Genomic DNA, 20,701 nt, shown 5'->3' on the forward strand with positions numbered 1-20,701 from the left:
AGTAATGTTTTTGTACTTTTAGCTCACGATTTTTGACCACCCCACACATATGAAAAGTTAGGTCATACACCAGCTGATTGATTAGTCAATTCAATATGCTATTAATATGCATGGTGCGACTAGATACGAATAAAAGGACTTTAGGTACTTCTAGACCTCAACGGTTTCCTATTAGCCAAGTAGAATGTCTGGCACGTGTACGCAGTACGTACAAACGGTTGTTTGCTCGACCAGTCGTGAGGTGAATGGAAAATATACAATTTATAAAAGTAATATTCTCGATACAATTAATGTTTACATTACATTTCACATGTGCTAGTCAAGGACAGTTACAATCTGTTTTAAATAGTGCTTTGTTGTGTTCGAATGTTGATTTTGTGGGAATTCTCTTTACGTGTAAGTTTATTATTAAATTGATTCTTCATAGCACATTTGTAGCAAACAAGAAAACGGTCCATTTGATGGTTAGCAGTTACTATATCTTGTGGTAGTTGTCGATGCTTGCAACTCAAGTCTAACGTGCGCGTTGTCGACCGTTCTCAAACGAAAAGCGACTAAAGTATTTCAGATAGGTACTCCTTTCTTAAAGAATCTCAATATTGCAAGTCTCTGGAGAAAAGTCCCTAATTTAAATAGTTACCTAAATCTATTCTCATTAGGATGCATACTAATCTTGGCGACGTCACATTACCTTTTATCGATAGAGACAAGTATTTAAACAGTTGTATTTAAATAAAGAATGAGGTCAAGTGTAAGTCCATCTAAAACAGTTTGGCCGATGTTCGAGTTACATTCATAGAGCCGGTTATTAATAATCTAAACGCCTGTAGGGTCGTGGGCGTGACTGATGCATCCTCACCAGGTCCTGCCAAGAATAGCACCAGCACAGTCAATTCCACTTCTATTTAAGACTTTAACTAAATCTGTTCAAACTGGTTACTTGGAGTTAATAGCGTTTATTATTAACGAGCTTATTATAATAATGTATTCACAAACAAAGCCATATATCTACAAACAATTATATTGTCTAGAATCCAGGCTGATCAGCATGCCCCGATGAGCGCGACACGCGGCCTGGTTGGCCACAATCGCAGAAAATCCTATTTGAGAGGCGCATTGACATTCTCGTGAACGGGTTTCTGCTCTATTTGCACAACTGAAACGATCGGCTAAATTTAACCGTCTGTCACCAATCTATAACAACCCGAAATCGCAATTTGCGACAAAATAGATACGCTCATTATCAACGAAATGCTAATTATATAATTAACCACGCTGGATGATTTTATGATCCAACAAAAACGAGAGGCGATGAATTAACAGGGTGGGATCCGCTGTAATGCCGGTAGTACCTCAATGACAAAGGTACCTCTAGTTAGCAACAAGACCCCTTTACCGAAGTTCTAACAGACCTCAAAGTATGACAGAAAGCGATAGTGATGTAAGTGGATAGTTGTCAAACAGGAAACGGCGGGGCGCGCGTGGCGAGCGATACGCCGCACGCGCTTTGTGCTGCGGCCTTCGGACGAAATGTGGAGCCAGCCCCGGCACCATCCACACAAACGTTATGTAACCAGCTCCACAACAAATGCCACGCCATTCATAACAACCACTGCCGACACAACGAGCCGACTGTCCATCCTTGGCATTTTTATCTCGCTATGTAAGCCTATCGAAATTCTTCACACGTTTCCGGATTGCTTTGTGCGCACGAGATGTTGATGTGACCGCGTTGTTTACTATCGTCGGCAGAAAATCGTCGGTCGATAAGGTTATCGACGATAATTTCTTTTGCGTTGTAATTGTGTTATTACGGAACTGTCCGAATTAATAACATAATCGAATGCGAATGCCCGAGATTGTTATCGATATGATAATATTTGTCAATCAACGTAGTCGGATTTAGTTACTGTTACATGCCTGTCATTGCCTCGGTAATAATTGAATAATATGAAACCATAACGACTTGTCACCTGACTTTAAATAATCGATAAACGCATCTAGTTCTGATTATGCATATCTAATGTTTCCTTTTTTTATGATAACCCTATGGTGTTAAGTAATATAACAACTTATCTATTTGATAGGAAGCAAGTCGTTGTTGCAAGTATCTATATTAATGTAATTTTTAATTACTCCACTGTTAATAGAACCTTTGTTGCATTTGATTAAACATTAACTATAATTTCAGCTCCGTTGGCAACTGACAGATGTATTTATTTATAAACGGCGTCGTACCCTCGAGAGAGTCTTGGGCCGAAAGCGCGAATGAGTTTTACCTTCGATGATGCTAAAATAGCTCCGCAGTTACACTCTCACCTTGCGTTTGATTGACGATCGATCCCTTGTGCCAGATACTCGCTAACACGACTGCAAACAACTGTACTATAAACATACTTTACTAGCAATTGGAAACTAAATAGTCAGGCCTATTTCAGTAAGTAAATAGAGTTACGTAATAGAGACGTTAATTGACGATGACTTGTCAGGAAGAATCGTCACGGTCAAAGCGATCTATCGCTGAGTACTTGGGCCGGGCCCGGACAGATTCCTTTCTAGAAATGCTTGACTGATTGATGCTCTCGTTGCCCCCGGCGTGTTTCCACATTTTCGCAACGGCTCGGAAACAAATGGAGTTCGTGTTCGACATTTTGCGATCACTGCGGCAGTTAGATGACATTTTATAAATAACGTGTCTAGGAAAAGGTCGGATTTGATTGTAGGCAGCCATTTGAATATCTCTTGTGTTATTATTACAAATTATGATGAATTAAGTCGTCTACATAAGGCGGTTCTCACGGCGCGAAATTGTTTGACCTTGGCTCGGTAGGTGCCTGCTGTCTGTTCAGATGTCTAAATAAATACCTACACATATTATTAGTTTTATACCTGTTACATACAGTCGTAAGCGGTCTTTAAATTTTAAAACATTTAATTTCTATCGATTATGGAAGATCGCTTCCGTTAGCCGCTTGTTCTGTCCGAGGTGAGCGAGACGCGTCCAAGGTCCGTTTTGAAATAGGATGGTACTTGACCTTCAGGATGAAAGTCAACAGTGTTGCGCAACGCACGCCGCACAGAACTATGCTAATAAAGCATCTACGAGAAACATATTGGGACCTGGTCATGACCCACATAGCCACGTTCAAGGATTTCACATATTTGGAAGGCGATGATTTCAAAACCGAATAATAAGGCGTTTAGCGTGCGGCAGCGAAGGCGATGGAGGCCTCTAGTGACCTACGCATTGTTCGGACTTTTCTCTGACGCATGTAGGTAGTTAGGTACCCAGTTACCCACCCAGCTGGGAAAACAATGCTTTAGATGAATCAATTGTGACTTATTGTCTCTATTAGATAGGTAGGTACGTCGGTGTTCATGGATTCTTTCTAAGTCTAACGATATGACCCGTTCATTCAAGTGTTGAAAGGTAGTATGACTAGATTTTTCACCGGTCCTTTCTACGGTGGGTAGCGCGGTAGTGTGCGCTGGCGCGGGCGCTGGTGTGTGCGTAGATCCGCTGCATAGGAAGGGGGGCCGGCGCGGCGAGCGGCACGCGGTTTTGTAATAGCGTTTTATTTCAAGGTCACAAGAGCAGTTTTTAGAAAGTTACCTTACATGCATAATCTTGGATAAAAATCTTTACCATTTCTTTAAAAAAAATTGTGTTTCGTAACACTTGGAAAATAATATGCTAATGTTTACTTTACATTCAGTCGTGTTGAAATGGGATGTCGCGTTGAGCTTTCAACTGCGGGTTTGTTAATTCTAATCTAACTGATGACTTCGCGTTTCGTCATTTCCTGAGCGATTCCAGGAGAAGCTATTTTTGGAACATCAATAAACAATGTTGTGAAAGTCACTTTAGGTTTGCCACTTGCGACAACGAAACGCAAACTACCGCGATTTCCCCACATGGATTTTTTTATTATACCTACCTAGCGTTTATTGGAGATTGTTGGTCAAAATGACGAACGAAATAAAACAGGTGATAAAATACCATACAAATATGCCTAACAAAATCGCAACAACAACTATAAAAAACCACGTGATCTAATTACTTTCCTCACCGCATATCGTGAAAGTATTATACATACATAATACCATACGTTTCATCACAGCCGTACTCTCCGAGCCGTGCTCTTCCCGCGCCCGAAATGATGAAATTTCGACGACTGCCATTTCGTACTGTTGTGTAATGGCCACGCTAAATTTTGCTGACAGAGAAAGTATACGAAAGGTTTTACGTAACAACCGACGTAACGCGGCTCGGTTTTGATTTCCTTGCTTTTACACCTATCACGGTTACGTGAGTTTTTGGGGTAATATTGAGCATCTTGGACTAGTTTGCGTTTAGCAATGTCGAGAGGTGATTCTTTATCGATTTGAGTAATGGATGTTATACATTCTATATGTAATTTTGCATTAGTTTCGAAAGTATTTTTCCCATTTTTCTCATTGGGTGGTAAGAAATATTTTGAAGTTAATGTTTTTTTTTATCAGGTACTATCTTGTTTGGATTTTAAGAAAATGACGAAGTATGGATTTTAGTTTTAGGTTAGCCGATTTTTAGTGGTTCGGTGAAAAAAACACCAACATGAAACACCAATTTTCTAAATATTTTAGAAAATTTTACTCGGGATCTATAGTTAAAAACTACTCAATAGATTGTCTAAAAAAAGCGTAAGAGTACATGCAGTTGAAACGATTTGAAAGGCGATATTTTTATTAGCTCATACGAAAGGTTATCTCATTTGCGCGATGTCGTGATGTTCGGGGTCTTGAATCGAAGTGGTTTCCGGAAAGTACCACCTGGGTGATGCCGGCTACACTAAAATGACTCACGTCAGTCGTGACACTGTAATGGAATTTTTAGCAATGATTTTAATTATGGGAAATGTTTTTCATCGAGACGTAGATGGAATATAACGTGCTGGAGAGCGCATTGCGGAATTTCCATTTAGCGCTGAGCGATGACTTGTGAGAAGTGGCGGCTATTTATTATTTACATTACAGAAAATTCAAGGTCTCCAGGAAAATTTCTGTAGTAAATGTGGAGGAGAGATGCTAATATGTTATTTTACCTAGTTTGTTTTGTACTTTTTATACCTACGCCAGGTAAGCGGTCTGGTCTGGTCTCGATGACGTCCAAAATGACGAAAGCTGATTAAAATAATCTCTACCAAAAGGTGTGCCGAAATTAGTATTTTTTCTGTAGCTATTTCGTCTCAATACCCATAAATATATGTAAAATATATTACATAGCAGTGGTAGTTTTCAATAGCTATTCAATGAGGATTTAAAATCTACGTATTGTTCGTAGTAATCCATCAATTTAAATTGTTTTTAACAATTGTTAATATTAGCTATTGCTCATAAACATATTCCTCTCTGATCAAACAAATAATAAAATGTAGGCACTGTTTACAATAGGTTTATTTATTTTTAACCGAAATACATATTGAGCCAATAAGGAAAATATTTTCATAACTTAGTTATAAACATGGTCTTTGTCCTCAACATACTCACATCAAGCGCTATACGAGTACATATTTAACATGCCTTTTAAAATACCGACACTATTGATTGTTGACCATTTTTGCCGGTGCTGCAAAAACTGCCGTAGACACGACACGAACTTCGGTGTCGGCACAATGCAATCTCTGTCCTAATTTGACACTTATCAGGCAAAGCAAATAAAAGCCCAGCTAAATGTGCGGGTGCGCAGATAAGCACAGTATCTTGTGGACTAGTTTTCGTTTTTGAATTAGCTTCATACAAAAAAGTCTGGAATGAGACGCAATATTATATATCGGCTCTTCTGAAGGTTACATCATAAATAAATGACGTAATCGATAGATATTAACATAAAAATAAAAGTGTACACAAAAAACAATAGAATGGATTAGACCATTTGGAAATTACTAGTTAAATACTGTTAGCAAACAACGCAATATCATTTCGATGACTGCAAAATAACGACGCAAAATGTGTCGTAGAAACTAAACACGAAATGTTTCTCTAAAATGGAAAATCTGGATATTGAATCATACGAGCGATTACACCGAAGTCTGACTCACAGTCATAACACTCCTAACACAAGTAACACATCGCCTGCGCATTGTTCCACACTTTCTACGGTCACGTAAAGATTAAAGGTATAAATTTAAGCGCAAGCGTGAACGCTGTGGAACAAGATAGGGTGTGTTTCTCTTTGCTATGTTGACAGTTTCGTAATTCCATTGTGAGAAGGTATTTACTGGTTTAGGTAATTAATTTTATCTCCACCAACGAATTCTCTTGGCCTACAATAGCATTAGCGGTTCCTAATGCACCTGTAAATGCAGTGAGTGACCTAGATTCTTAAATAATGAGAGATTTTAGCACTTCTGCAGGCACGAAGAGTTTCATTGTGTTATGTGAATTAAACATAATTATATTTGCACGCAAAATGTAGAAATGTGTAAGGTTTTTAGAGCGTAAATTTAGTTACTAAAAATTTATTCCGAATATTAAAAAAGTTAGTAATTAGGCATTTATAAGAATAATTGAGGGAAAAACGCACATACGCAGCATGTGAAGCATGGCATGAAATTGTCGTAGCCTGATGAACGCCTTATCGAAATTTCAGTCATAATAGTAACTGACCTACCCGCTGAATGGAATTTTGCTAAAAATACATCAGTGAGTGAAGCGTGTGCTTTCGTTCACGATCTTTTGGCTTCGGTACTCACTACTTACTACAGTTTATGTTCTGCGCGTGTATGTGTGTGTTTAGACCACGTGCGCATGAGTGGAATACAGAGTGGGGTATTGTGGGAAACCGCGTCACAGTGTGCGTGCCTCACACCACCACACGCGCGCCCTACTCCGGATGCGAACTCAGATTCGTACGGTTGTGAATGTACTAGACCAAATTGATAGCCTACGTTATCTGTGAGTACAGGTTATACGACGCATGGCGGTGTGCCAGCGGCCGTGTGTGCGTTATTGTTCGAAAGCCTTGAGGCCTTTAAGTTATTTTACAACTTGCCAGCGATAGGATTGCCCATAAACCTGCGAACAATCAGAATTTATTCATAGGAGATGGGGACTTTTATTACCGCTGTGACAACTGGCGCTAATTAATTTATCAGCGTGGTCAAGGCTCGACGATGGTATTTGATTTATTTTTTGTCTATGTCCCTGTAATATCTGTCATCAGTCTATACAATATACGTACAGTCATTAAAACTATTAGAGGTGTTAAGTTAATAGCTAATAACTGCCTGTACATACCATACATCCATCCATACACATTTATGAGCTATTTGTTTTCTAAAGAAGGTCAAGCACACAAGTCAATATATAAAATTAAGATCGTTACAGAAAGTGGCGTGAAATCAGTGCATTAATATTTATGTCAAACCTTAACGACTAGTACAGCAATAATGTAATTAGGTTTAAGTTTAAACACAAGCGCGTTAGTTCAGCGTATGAAAACGAGTAAAATAAAAAAGTCCTTGTAACGCAGGCGGTAATGATAGACAACGCAATAGGAAGGGCCTGTCGAAAGCATTAGATTGTAAATAATAAATATTCAACGCAAGGGTAACCGCGTAATAAAACTAATAGACCAAAACATGTGGCCTTTGGAACTCGTAAGGACATTAAATTAATGTTATGAAAACATAAATTCGACTTTTCAATTTTATTGACAAGTCGGCCTTAAGAAAGTTGGTTTTAGATTTTTTAGAATTTAAAAGAAACGGAAACCGTTGCGAAGTAAAACCGTTAAGTAAATAAGATTAAAGATGGAACAGCATAAAGCTGGCTGAAATGAGCCGGGGGCTCGTTTGTATGCGTGAGCGTTTGAAAATCGAACGCCTCGCGTGCGTGTGCGCACGCCGATAACAATAAACTATTTCCGAAGTGACCCAGTTCGAACGTCCTTCGGTAATTTGTACCAAACGGGAACAAGAAAGGGCTGGGAGCGATTCCTGACAGGCCTCTAACTTTATTGAACATGCCGACACAATAGCTTTTTGTACTGATGACTTGATGAGCTAACTGCCGCTTTTTTGTGCTGCTAGTTTTACAATCCTAAAATAGACGGCCTTGAATTAAGTTCAGTGTTAAGAGAGGCACTAAAACCGAAAGAGTTTCTATTTTGTAATGAAATTTATAATTGTAATGGCATTGAGTGCCGCCGAAACTTTGTCGCACTAATCGAATCAGCACTTGTATGTGTGTTAATAGACAGTGACGGTCTACTAGTGAGGTAAGACATCGTTAAAATGTGATTTATTAATGATTAAAAGTTAACGAAATGATGTTACTGGTCCTCCGTATGTAGCATCCTGATAGTTGGGCCGGCGTTACTCAATGTGGGTTCTAATCAGTCCACAGTTCCGCCTGATAAGAGTTTTATAATTCAGTCCAATGTCACATCAAAAAGCTATGAAGAAATTCATTGAACGATAATTACACTGAAAAAATATTTAGCCGAACTCGTTAAGTAATTAAAAAAAACTTGAGTTATAAAAGAAATAAATTTTGTAACAGGCAAAAATTAGTTCGCAAGTCGTATTTATTGTGAAACAAAATATTTATTTACTGTTATGAAAACATTTCTTTCAGTGTAGGGCTGAAACATTTGTCGGTAAGTTTGTATGGTTACGTCGAACCGGCTAAATTCGTAGTTCCGAGAAATGTTTATGTCGACTCTGCAAGGAATAAGTGCCGATTGCGACATTGAGCCGTTGGCTTTGCATTCTGGATTTCAGAATTGTTTGTGTTTCAAATGTTGTAAACCTAGATTCTAGCGTAAGTGCTTGGAAATATTGGTATGAATAATTTGTCATCTTTATTACTGTTGAACTTTGAATTGATGCAGTTTAAAATAATAAAAAAAACATGTAAATTATCAATTAAATAAGAGCTACTTATTAGACGTATTGTACAATAAGTATTTGGCAAAAATTTAATTTTTGCTACAAGCTTTTATTTCTGACTGTACTTTTCTTTCCACAGGCAACTACTACTCTACGAGACAATTCTAAAAATCCCAAGCACAATTAAGTTGCGTTGTTTTATCACAGAGTTCCTATGGCTATCTCCTGTCTCCATCATTGTCAACCGACTTACAAATGTATGCAAATTTTCAGCTTCATCGGAAACCGGGAAGTGGGTCAAATTTATCTTGCAAAATTTGAACCTTAAAAACATACATAATTACATTGTAAGTTAAATAAAATCTTGTAAAAATACTGATAGGTAAGTACGTACAGCACGGTAAGGATAAGTCTTACTAAATTACAAATGTGTGTTTAACAAACATGCACACGATAAACAAATATTTTATTACCTATATTTAAGTTTTCCTTCACTAGCTGTTTTAATGAGTAAGATAAATTCATCGTTATAATGTCCAGTTTCCTGGAAGCAGGTTGCGATGGAATCATAACGTGATCTAATTACTACAGTAAATAGACTTATATTATTATATACCTATACATCTATACAACGCATATTTGTTTGCTATTAACTATAATAACAGCAAAGATAGAGGGTCCCTACATTACTGTTAATTAGTTTGTGCAAAGTTTATGAAAGATCTAGGTTCCCAGCGCGTGTAAGCGATAACTGCCAAATTTGCTCTAAATCGAAATAATGATGCGACGGAAAGCAAACATGCTTATAATTGATATAAACAATTACAGGGTTATTTACTTATTTCTAATGTCTGACCCTACTTCGCGCGCGCAATACGTACTAGAACTAAATATTATTACATTAAAAAAAAACTCCGACAATCAGTCCGCCGAATTATATGAAACAGATTTTACTTCTAGAGTTCACCCCTTAATACAATTTGTTCAGTTTGACCTACATGTAGCTCGCGGTGTTATGGTCAGACATAGCTCGGCAGCCGGCGATGCTCAATGTGTAATTACTCGAGCGTCGTAGACACCTATTGTAATCGAAAGATGAGATGATAGAAAGAAAAAAAGTTTACATAAAGTTTTATTTTCCAACGAGCAGGAAAGCGTCTACAGATTTAAAATTTCGCAGGTTGGTGGAGGGTTAAAAAAATCGTTAAGGAAATTGTGGATTTTGTCTTTTTGGTCCAAGTTAATACTATATTTTTTCTATAACTTAATCTGACAAGTATTTGTACGCATTTCCTTAATCTGACGACCACAAGTTTGACGGCCAATTTACAAATTGTAACCGTCAGATTAAGAAAACGCGTAGAAATAATAAGAAAATGCGTACAAATAATTGACAGATTTAGTAATAGCACAATAGAACTAAAATTACCAAAATCTGCTTAACGATTTCTTAAACACCCCACCAACCAACGGATCAACATAGATGGCTAAAAATAAATAAATATTATAGGGACTTCTTACACAAATTAATTAGGTCCCACGGTAAGCCGAGAAGGCTTGTGTTGTAAGTACTCAGAAAACGATATATATAATATACAAATACTTAAATAAATAGAAAACATCCATGACTAAGGAATGAATATCTGTGCTCATCCCACAATTAAATGCCCTTACCGAAAAAAGCTAAAAGCGGTTAAGGTAGACTTCACGGCGTAGCAAGATATCACTCATAACTTAATCTGACGCGCTCGAGTAACTACAAAAATCCCCTCTTGGGCTCTCCAACCATTATCACTACACCTTATAAAACAAAGTACCCTCCGCGTCTGTCTGTCTGTATGTATGTGTGTTCGCGGTAAATTCAGAAACTACTGAACGGATTTTCATGTGGTTTTCACCTATCAATAGAGTGATTATTGAAAAAGGTTTAGGCGTATAATTTGTTAAGGTTCTGTATAACCCGTGCGAAGCCGGAGGGTTCGCTAGTTATACATATTATACATAGCCACAATCATAAATGAATACCTACAGGGCCAACTCAATAAAACCACGCGGAAGTTATGTATACGATACGAATAAAATAACAATATCGATCAATTATAATTAACTGGCTATGAATTTACTTACAACAAATTAACACGCATGCCATACACAAATAAATACAAATATAATTACTTGCAATAATAGTCTACAATGTATTAATTATATACGACAAGTAAAGCAAAGATAATATACTAGGCGCCAGTAAGTTGGATTATGTTATAAATAGACACGTCGCTTAAAAATAGAAAATATTCGCCGAGACATTGTCAATGGTAAACTAAAAATAGGTCAATGGCATTTTATTTTACTTTATTTACTTGAATGTATTATAAATATCTAACTATTAAAGTTGTGTTTTATGTATGGATAGCCACATTCATAAAATTTACTGAAAAACTATACTGAAGAAATAATTAGGCGAACTCATTAAATAATAAAAAAAAACTGAAGTAAACTAAAATACTAATGTCCAACATCTTACAACCGATATTATTGTTACACGACCTGTCACCCGGTGTAACACATAGTTCGTGAGTTCCAATTTGTGACCGCGACCGGCAAAACGCCGCCTTGAAAGGTTATTCATATAAAGATATAAGGAAATCTCGTCCTTATGGCAAGCGACAAAGTGGGACGTCTTGCCGACCGCGGCCACATTTTTGAGTAACGGCCCGATTAGAAGAATGATTAAGTCACGCCTAAGAACTTTAAAAGATCTGTAACTAAACAACATGTCAAAATTGACGTTTATTTCGATTCCGTTGTGATCCCAAAAATATCTATCTACGATATTTCTAACGTCAAAGTAATATTGGTTGCCCGAATCGAGCTGCTTCTGTCAATTATACGACATACAAACGATATATAAATAGAACTTATCTAAACCATAACATATCGTTATCGTATCTCATTCTTCGAATCGGGCCGTAAGTGTAAGTACATAGTAACAAAATATTTTATTTTTGTTATGCAACGATTTTTTCACTATAATAATAATGTTGGGTGTTCACATTTAGTTTCTGCATCATGTAAGCATTTCCAGCTCAACACTGTGGTCTATTTTGCCCAATTAAATTTCAGATCCCAAAATAAGTTTACGACGGAGATAATTTGTGGAGCAGTCAAAGATTACAACTGGTTATTATTTATTAATATCTGCAAAGCTAGTTTATTGATTTAGCCTATATAATTGATTAGATCACCGGATAGATTTCTTAGTTTGCTTGAAATTCCTTATATTTACAAGAAAAGATAAGTCAGTATTCACCCTTTACCAGGCCACGAAGAATGCACGTATTTAAATAAGTACTTTATACATCTATATATAAAATCAAAACACGCGCATTCTTCGGTTACAAATCTTTGTCTCATCATATTGGATGTCTTGTACAATTTTTTTTACAAAAGTTGGATATGTTCCTGTAAACTAGAAAAAAGTGGGATACCGTAATCCCATTGCCTGTCTGAGTAATGAACTGCCATATCCAATTTAGTGTAATTATATTCTGATCAGGTTAAGGGTGATATGTCTCCATCATAGTATATCGTTTACCATAGTCAGTTTTTAACTCTAAATCTCCCAAGTCTTTATAGGGAGCTGTTTAAACTACGCAAATTCCCTAGTTGTAGGTGGAACACAATAACAATTCTATTACGTGATACAAGACAATTAACCGGGCTATGGACAGAATATTTACCACATAATCAATTTTCTTTAATATAAATTCAAATAGATTAGTTTAATATAATTTATATTGTAATTTCATATTATGAAATAAATAAATCATAGTCAAACTCTAACAAGGCAGTGGGATAGTTTCACCCCACATCCTAATTCCCGTCATATTCCAAAAATGCATGAATGTTTAGCAAAGGATGAGATTAGATAAATTTACAACACTCTAAATCTACAATTTATAACGAATTTGTCCAACCTATCAGCTTTTATTCCTCTGAAATTAAGTAAAGCCTTCGGTTTTCGTCTTTCTTAACTACCACTTACTGGTCAAGTGAATTCATACGACTGCCAAAGAAACATGAATGTATTTAGAAGCGTGTTGAGAATGAAGATCATAAAATAATAATTTCAGGGATCAATAAAACGTTTTGTAGGAGATTTGGAGCTAAAACCTGACAATTGTAAACGATATACAATGTGGGTGGCATATCACCCTTTGCATAAGTAAAGGGTTAATCTATTATTAATCCATGTAAGTATGTTGAATAATAAAGATTGCAGTTTTTTAAGAAAATAATTAAAATAGCGAAACTAGGGATTGTGATATTAAAAACATTCCGCGGAGCTCAGGTTTTCAGTCCTTACTATTGTAAAACTTGCTACAAATAGTTTATAAAGATAAGATAGGTACATAAATATAGTTTCAATTGTTACAATATTAACGTGCGCTGAAAAATTACGATTTGGGAAAGAATTTAACTACCTACTCCTTTAACAAACACGGACACGAGAAAACTAATAAATTAATGGAAAATCGGATTGTTGGATTGTTGGGAGGTTAGAGCAAAGCTTCATTTATTTTGATATGTTTTTCATTACGACGTATAAATACAACACTAAAATAATAATTTTCATTTTCGGTACAAGCTTTTATCGCTGACTGTATTCTTACCAAAGGCAACTAATACTCGCGACAATTCTAAAAACCCCAAACACAATTAGGTTGCGTTGTTTCATCACAGAGTTCCTATGACCACTTCGTTTCCATCATCAGATCAGTTCGTTGGACCATAATATTGCATTGTCACCCTACTTACATATGTATGCAAATTTTTAATTTAATCGGAAACTTGTTTTCTAAACACAAATCTATTTTAGGAAATTTTAAGCTAAATATGAGTTTTCCAATTAGATTTAAAATCCCATTTAGGTAGGTTAATCTCTATTATATATCAATGCAAGCCGGATGCGAGCAGTGATAGTTCGGCGGTTGAGCTAATGGAGATAAAAACTACATTTACAAACCATTTTCTAATTGGTAGAGAATTAAACTGTCCATTTAATGCGTCTTTTAAATATCGAAAGTTTATTCTATGACAATTAAAATTCGAAACATATTATACCCAATGATATATTATCACTATAGATAGGTTAAACACTTATACTCATACCTACATAAGGAACACAAAAATAGTTTCATATTTATTTCAATACCTATTAAATTAAATCTGTTATTTTTGATTAATTTTTACATTCCGTTCATCTTTGACATATTCGTTGTTAAATATAAGCTTGTCATTTCCTCTTTCGGCGTGCGCAAAAGCACGTTCACATTTCACGCTTGCCTAGGCGACTAAAGGGAACTTGTACAATTTGAACAACATAAGCGCTTCAATTTTAGAACGCCTATAACCTATCATTAGTTATAATATAATTGATAATAAATACAGAACAAATAAACAAATGTAAAGGAATTGTATTGGAATTTGGGTGGGTTTATATTTCCAATCAGATTGAAGCAAACGTGGCGCTTACTGATAAAAAGACACTTTCATAATCTTATATCAAATACATTTATGTCGTTGAGGATGCCAAATCCGATATGTGCGCGATATTAATCAAATTAATTTATACCTTATGTATTTTGTTGCTAGGTAACTATTTGTCAATCAAAAATCGAGCACATAAAGGATTGGGCATTCTCTTTATACGGGATGTGATACCTAGTAGAAAATCTTATCGAACTTTTACCAGCTATTGTCAGATTATTAATAAATATCGTACGCACTAATCGGGCGCGAAGGTTGTTAAGGCTATTTAAGGCATTCTTTTTATCGATGATTATTTTTATTGATTAATTATGTAAATGTTTTCGCATTTAAAGTTAAATGGCATGAAATAGGATGGCTATTAATTGGAACACAGGTAATTGTTCTAAAATTGTTGCGTCAAGCTAGATTTATCCAGATGTTTTCAGTTAAAGTCATTAACTATATAGATACAAATTATAGTCGTTTTTTAAATCGAGTAGGTAATACCTATGACACAAAATTAGCTTCACTTTATGATATTTACTTAAGTTAGGTATGTTCACTAATTGTTGGAGTAAAATAAACCATAAAATGATAATAAAACATGAAAATAATAGCGTTAGTACCTACCTAAATACATTTGATGTAAATATGTTGACTGACATCATTATTTTTGTTTTTAACTCAAAACACGGCGAATTCCGCTTACTCAACTTCGGAAATTAAGAATGATAAGATTATAAATTATTTATTTGATTGGTTTGTTATTGAGTTGGTATTAAACAAAAGTTAAATTAATTTAAACATAATTATGCTTAATTAGATGTAATATTTCAAGCGTATTAGTTATCATTAGATGTATGTAGTGTAGTGTAGGTAGGTTGTCAGTCTTCATTGACACAGTTCTGTTTATCTCGAAAACAGTATCATGCACGTTGTGTAATTCTACTACGATTACAACACTACTATCTATACAGTCATTGTTTAGATAATAAATAGACTTATCTGTGTGTTTGCGGAACTTTCTTCGACAATACTGAGACGAGTGTCATCAATGGACGCTGAGGGTCAGGGGTGACTGGGACATTACTATCACGCGTTTTAAATTAGGTAATTGATTAATACACGCGCCAAATAGTAAGTAGATGTCATTGACATGCAAAATTAATATTCGACACTATTATGCTTCATATCGGTAGGTATATTTCTGGGGTTAGAATAAATAGAGAATGATTTTCATGTTACTGGACTTGATCATTCGTGATTTAACTGAATTGTTTGAAAATTAGTCAGATAGTATAGTATTTACCTTATAGGTATTTCATGTAGTTATATTATATAACTTATTATTGGTTTAATTTATTTCTAGATTACAGAATAATCTGCTAGAGACCTTCAGATATAGGCCGTTTATCATTAAAGATTATTCATTAAGTTTGTATTAATTTTCTATGTTACTAACCCAATTCAAAGTGCGCATACATGTAGGTGAACAAAACATAAACAACGAATATATTTATCTAGTCTAGTCCAGTTACACGCTCGATTCGCATATATTTACATGACGGCGCACATGAAAATATTTTGCTTGAAATGCGCGCGAAACTCGGCGTGGAAAAGCGAGGCGGCGCAGGCTCAGCCTTACGCCGGAGTCGGTTTCGCAAACCACCGTCTAATGTGAACCTATTAACCTCTCCGCGAGGCTCAGAGGCGAAGGCGAGAGGCGGATGAGGCGCAGAATAGTGCGTTCATTAGACACAAGGCTGAGACCATCCTGAACATCAAAACCATAAGTTTATGTTTACCAACCTTGCCAACTGTAGACTTCTATGCGCAATCTCATTGTAGAAATTCAAAAGTAGGTTGCTATCGAACATATTAGCACTGTATCACAGCCATATTCCTCACAGAAAATAAAAATCCAAACGATCCTGGAGCACCGATCACAGGACGAGCGCCGTCCGATCCCGAGGCACGTCCGTGCGCGAGCGACGTCAAATCAAACTGGCCCGGTCAAAATGACGAAAGTGAAAACATCGCACGCACAAAAAAAGTCGGCGGCGCGGCTCAGTCCTTGCAGGCCACCTCTCGCGCCGACTCTAGTGACACACTAACTGCGCGCCGCGCGCATCGCCCGTCGCCTATATAATGAACCGCTCACAGGCTCCAACTTCAAACGCCAGTCGACACCACAAAAAGAAGATGCCTCGAACGGTAGCTAGGAAAGATTGAACACAAAGAATAACGACACGTGGGCGCGTGTGCGTTCACGTGCGCCTGTCCGTGTGCGCAGAGATAGGCGGCCGCAGGAAACTCCGTTCTCTTCCACTAGGAAAGACCTTGGATTCAAATCGGCACGTTGCAATGTGTACTGCCATCGCCTACGCCGCTGTTACCTACTTGAAGTCGCTTCCAGCTTAAGCGATGCTTCCACATAAATTAATCTCAATCTACATGTCCCGCAATTGGAGCTATAAATCTTGTTTGCATCAGCATCACGTCGATGCGAAGGCAAATATTGTCCTAGTTAATTGATAATGAGCGCGACAGATTGCTTTATTGTTTTACCAAACGGTGGCCGGCGGTCAAACAGTGTAATTACTACTGATGACGATGATGCAATGAAAGTTGATAATGTCATTGGCAATTTGACACGTATTTAGCGAGGGTGGACAGGAGCCGAGCGTGGCGCAAGTGGACTAAATGAAACAGTTTCAGACCTAGTACCTACTCTTAAGTCATTACAGCGGCATTGCATTAGCATGAAATGTGCACTACTTTCTTATCTACCATTTCACATTGCACAGCAATAGCGCGAGGTCTTATAGGCCGCAAGCAACTTGGTCATATTTGCTTAAATATCCGAGTTTCCAATCTATTTAGAATTTGGCACATTTATAAAAAGAGAAAAAATCCATATTTGCGCAAATACGGCCAAATCTCTGTTCATATTCAGTTGTTAGTCTTACTTTTATTTAAATAAACATTAAATCAGTAGGTAGGTACGAATTATAACAAATTCAAAGCGAAACGTAAATAATTTTGTTTATCTGAATAGCCCTTCATATTCAGGGTCAGCAGATAATTTTAGGTCAGCGACTAATAAAAGAATGATAATTATTTCTGACGAATTATGAAAAAAAAGTTGAAATATTACGATGCAAACAATTACTTACCCACATGCAATAAATAATAGGAATTAATCGCACAACTTTCGTATTTCATAAGAAAACATTATGAACCTGCTGAGCAAGCAATTAGGTAAAATGATTTGAAGTTATTCAAATAACAGTTGTCGTTTAGAAATTTGAGCACGAGAAAATGATAATTAGATGGGCTTGTTACAATTGATTGTCTTTCGATAGGTTTCATATTTAAAGAAAGCCGTGTAATGTTGTGAAATAGACATTTATTACTATTAGTTATTGGTGTATAAGTTGTACCTACTGAATTCTAATTCATTGGTATGAAGTTAGAGTCTTTCGTATTTTTAATGTCCATACAAACTTAAAGCAAATTACATTTTCAGGAATACTGGAAAATAAGTATGAAATTCAAAAGTATGAAATTGAAAACCCTACGTTCGTTTTTCAATAATAGATAGGACATTATGCTAGTTTAATAGGGGGGAAATGTAGGTAAATGGAAGTAAACACGTAAAAACAAAAACTAAGTTAAGACTAGACTATAAGGTCTATAAGTAGGTATTCATCCTATAGAAGGAATTCGCAGCTTGCAAGCGGGGTGCTACCCCCAAGCTTTCAAAAATTGATACCCAAATCTGGTTATTCTTAAAGCACTAGTTACTTAACGCCCAGATGCGAGCTCCAGCTCTCAACGTAACCGCTTTCCACTTTCCTTTCCCCGGCTTTGTCTACGGCATTGGATAATCGCAAATTTTGCCCGACTTATATAAACCTGTGAGAATCACTTTTATTGCCGTTTGTTACCTATTTATGCGCTTATGTTATTGAAACTGAATTTTGTGGGAGGATCCCACATTACGGCTAAGTTTATTGCGCATTCGAGACATTGTCACGATAAAAATTGTTTCCATGACAAATTACAACGCGGAACTCGAAGTATCGAAACAAGAAGCTACGCGACATTTTTCATTTTTTACTCTCGTATCTTGTGACATGGCCTTTAGGACAAATTGCATCTGTACATGGATCTGATAACATAACCTATAAGGGTTACAGGAAGCAAAATCTATTAACTAAATAAATAAAGTTAAATATACTTGTATTAATATCTATTATAATACCGGCGAGAGAAAGGTAAAATTTTAGTAGCCGACGGGGAATATATCTATACATCGTTCTACAACTATATCTTGAATAGATTTCGAATACAAATGTTTCACAGTTTACTAAGAACTTTTCAGAAAATGTAAGTGATGAGTAGGGCAGTACCTACCTTTACCGCAACATTGAACCAGTAGTACACATTAACCCAATGCTTTATTTTGAATATGTGACATAGCAAAACAGTGCTGTTAGCAAAAATATGCAGTAACTTATTATTCCCCTTCCACGCTCAACACTCAATTACCGGTCAGCCCAAAAATTACACGAGTAGCGAGGTGGTTAGGTTAGGTTTGTTTGTTGTTTTGATTTTCGATATCAAAACAACGAAAAAATAAAATTTATTAGCACCTCACCCTAATCGTGTAAATAGGCCGAATTCAACGTTCCGTTCGACACTGATAGGCAGACTAGACTACCATGGTATAGTATAGAATTAATTCATCACAGTATTACCACCTCATGCGTTGCAGAACAATAGACCATTCAGGGTTTTACGAAGTACCTATCTACGCAGTTACTAAATGCACGATTACCTGTAGTGAAATATTTCATAAACACGCTAGTGAATAAATTAATCGAGGAAGGACGGTTGCGACAAATGACCATCCTGTTTCCTTTTTTGTTGTCTTTTTAACGAGGCGAGATAAAGGTTTCCTTTACTTTGTTCTGTCGCATCTTTATACGCTGATAAACAGTATTGTACATGCAAAAAAATCATATAAACTACATATGTATAATTTTACTTTGGAGATAAACTAGTATCAAACAGGGTACCCACAAATAGTTGTAGGGACACGACTCCATTGAAAAGGCGATAGAGTACATAGTTGTATTTATTTATTTAATCTTTATTGCACAAAAGAAAACCTTATAGTACAAAAGGCAGACTTAATGCCATGAGGCATTCTTTACCAGTCAACCTTGTTTTGTACATATATTTAAACCTGATCTGTAGTTTTTTATACTACGTTGGAGGCAAACAAGCATCGCCTGATGGTAAGCAGTCTCCGTAGCCTATGTACGCCTGCAACTCAGAGGAGTTACATGCGCGTTGCCGACCCTAACACTGAACTTTTCAGCTTGCCAAATATTCGGTAAGTAAATAAACATACATATATTCGGACTCACATATCGGCAATATAATATACCTACTACAATAAAATTCAAATTTTGAGATTGAATCGTGGCTCACTTCACGGTACTTTAACTTTCATTGTTCTACGCATAATCTCTGAACCGAAAAACAGCCTGTGAAATCGGGATGAAGTCATCCGCGTTGCGTTGAACTTTCGCGCAACCATTTCTCCGGGTGAAAGTTAACACTTTAAGTATATGCATTGTACTTTTTTGTCATTGGCTAAATCACGATCTTTATCGTAAATCTTTATTCTGACGTTTTGCCACGCCTACGTTATTCGAAAGTGGAATACTTTTTAAACATTGCGTAATTTGAAATCACGCTATATTGGATCATATTTGAGACTATCACTTGAGCGAAAAATGTCTCATTATTTACCCCTAAAGCGTTTTGAGGTGATTTCAGGTTAGGTTCATTTGTTTCAATCCTAAAGGTTGGGTGTTTAAGGATTGATAAGATTTTTTTTGTAGTGTAAAATTTATATGTAGAGTTAACGGAGAGATCAATCTTTAACTATATTGTTTACATTAGCATCCTACTTGACCCTGAAAATGATACGCAGTGCGTTTATGTCCTTTGACATTTCTTTGAAGGCAACGCCAGGTTTGCATGAAGATTAATAGCCGCAATTAAAACTGAATAATTATATTTCGACGAATAAAGCGAAATTAAAACTATATTTTATCTTGAGTTATCGACGATCGCGCCATTATCACTTCCGTGCTCGTCTGTAATAAAATAACGACTTTATCTAAATTTTAATTGGTCGGTGAGGGTTATGTCATCGGAGTTGGCATGTAATTGGATTGCTTTCGGCACGTTGCGGGCATCTCCATCACGCACGTGAA

The 20,701-nt window shown here is 36.4% G+C and overlaps 1 protein-coding gene across 2 annotated transcripts in view; it reads right to left on the reverse strand.

The window, feature by feature from the left end:
- LOC133518788 (transcription factor Ken) overlaps nt 1-20,701 on the reverse strand; it is a 37,313-nt gene that overhangs the window by 15,648 nt on the left and 964 nt on the right. Inside the window, exon 1 of one of the 2 annotated variants that reach the window (XM_061852490.1) lies at nt 16,215-16,531. The exons of the other annotated variant lie outside the window; for it this stretch is intronic. Coding sequence (XP_061708474.1) covers nt 16,215-16,282 — 68 coding nt within the window. The 5' untranslated portion in view covers nt 16,283-16,531. Of the gene's footprint in view, nt 1-16,214; nt 16,532-20,701 lie in introns of those variants that run through there. 2 annotated transcript variants of the gene reach the window in all.

This window comes from Cydia pomonella, chromosome 6 (genome assembly GCF_033807575.1).
Source record: "Cydia pomonella isolate Wapato2018A chromosome 6, ilCydPomo1, whole genome shotgun sequence".
NCBI lineage: Eukaryota > Metazoa > Arthropoda > Insecta > Lepidoptera > Tortricidae > Cydia > Cydia pomonella.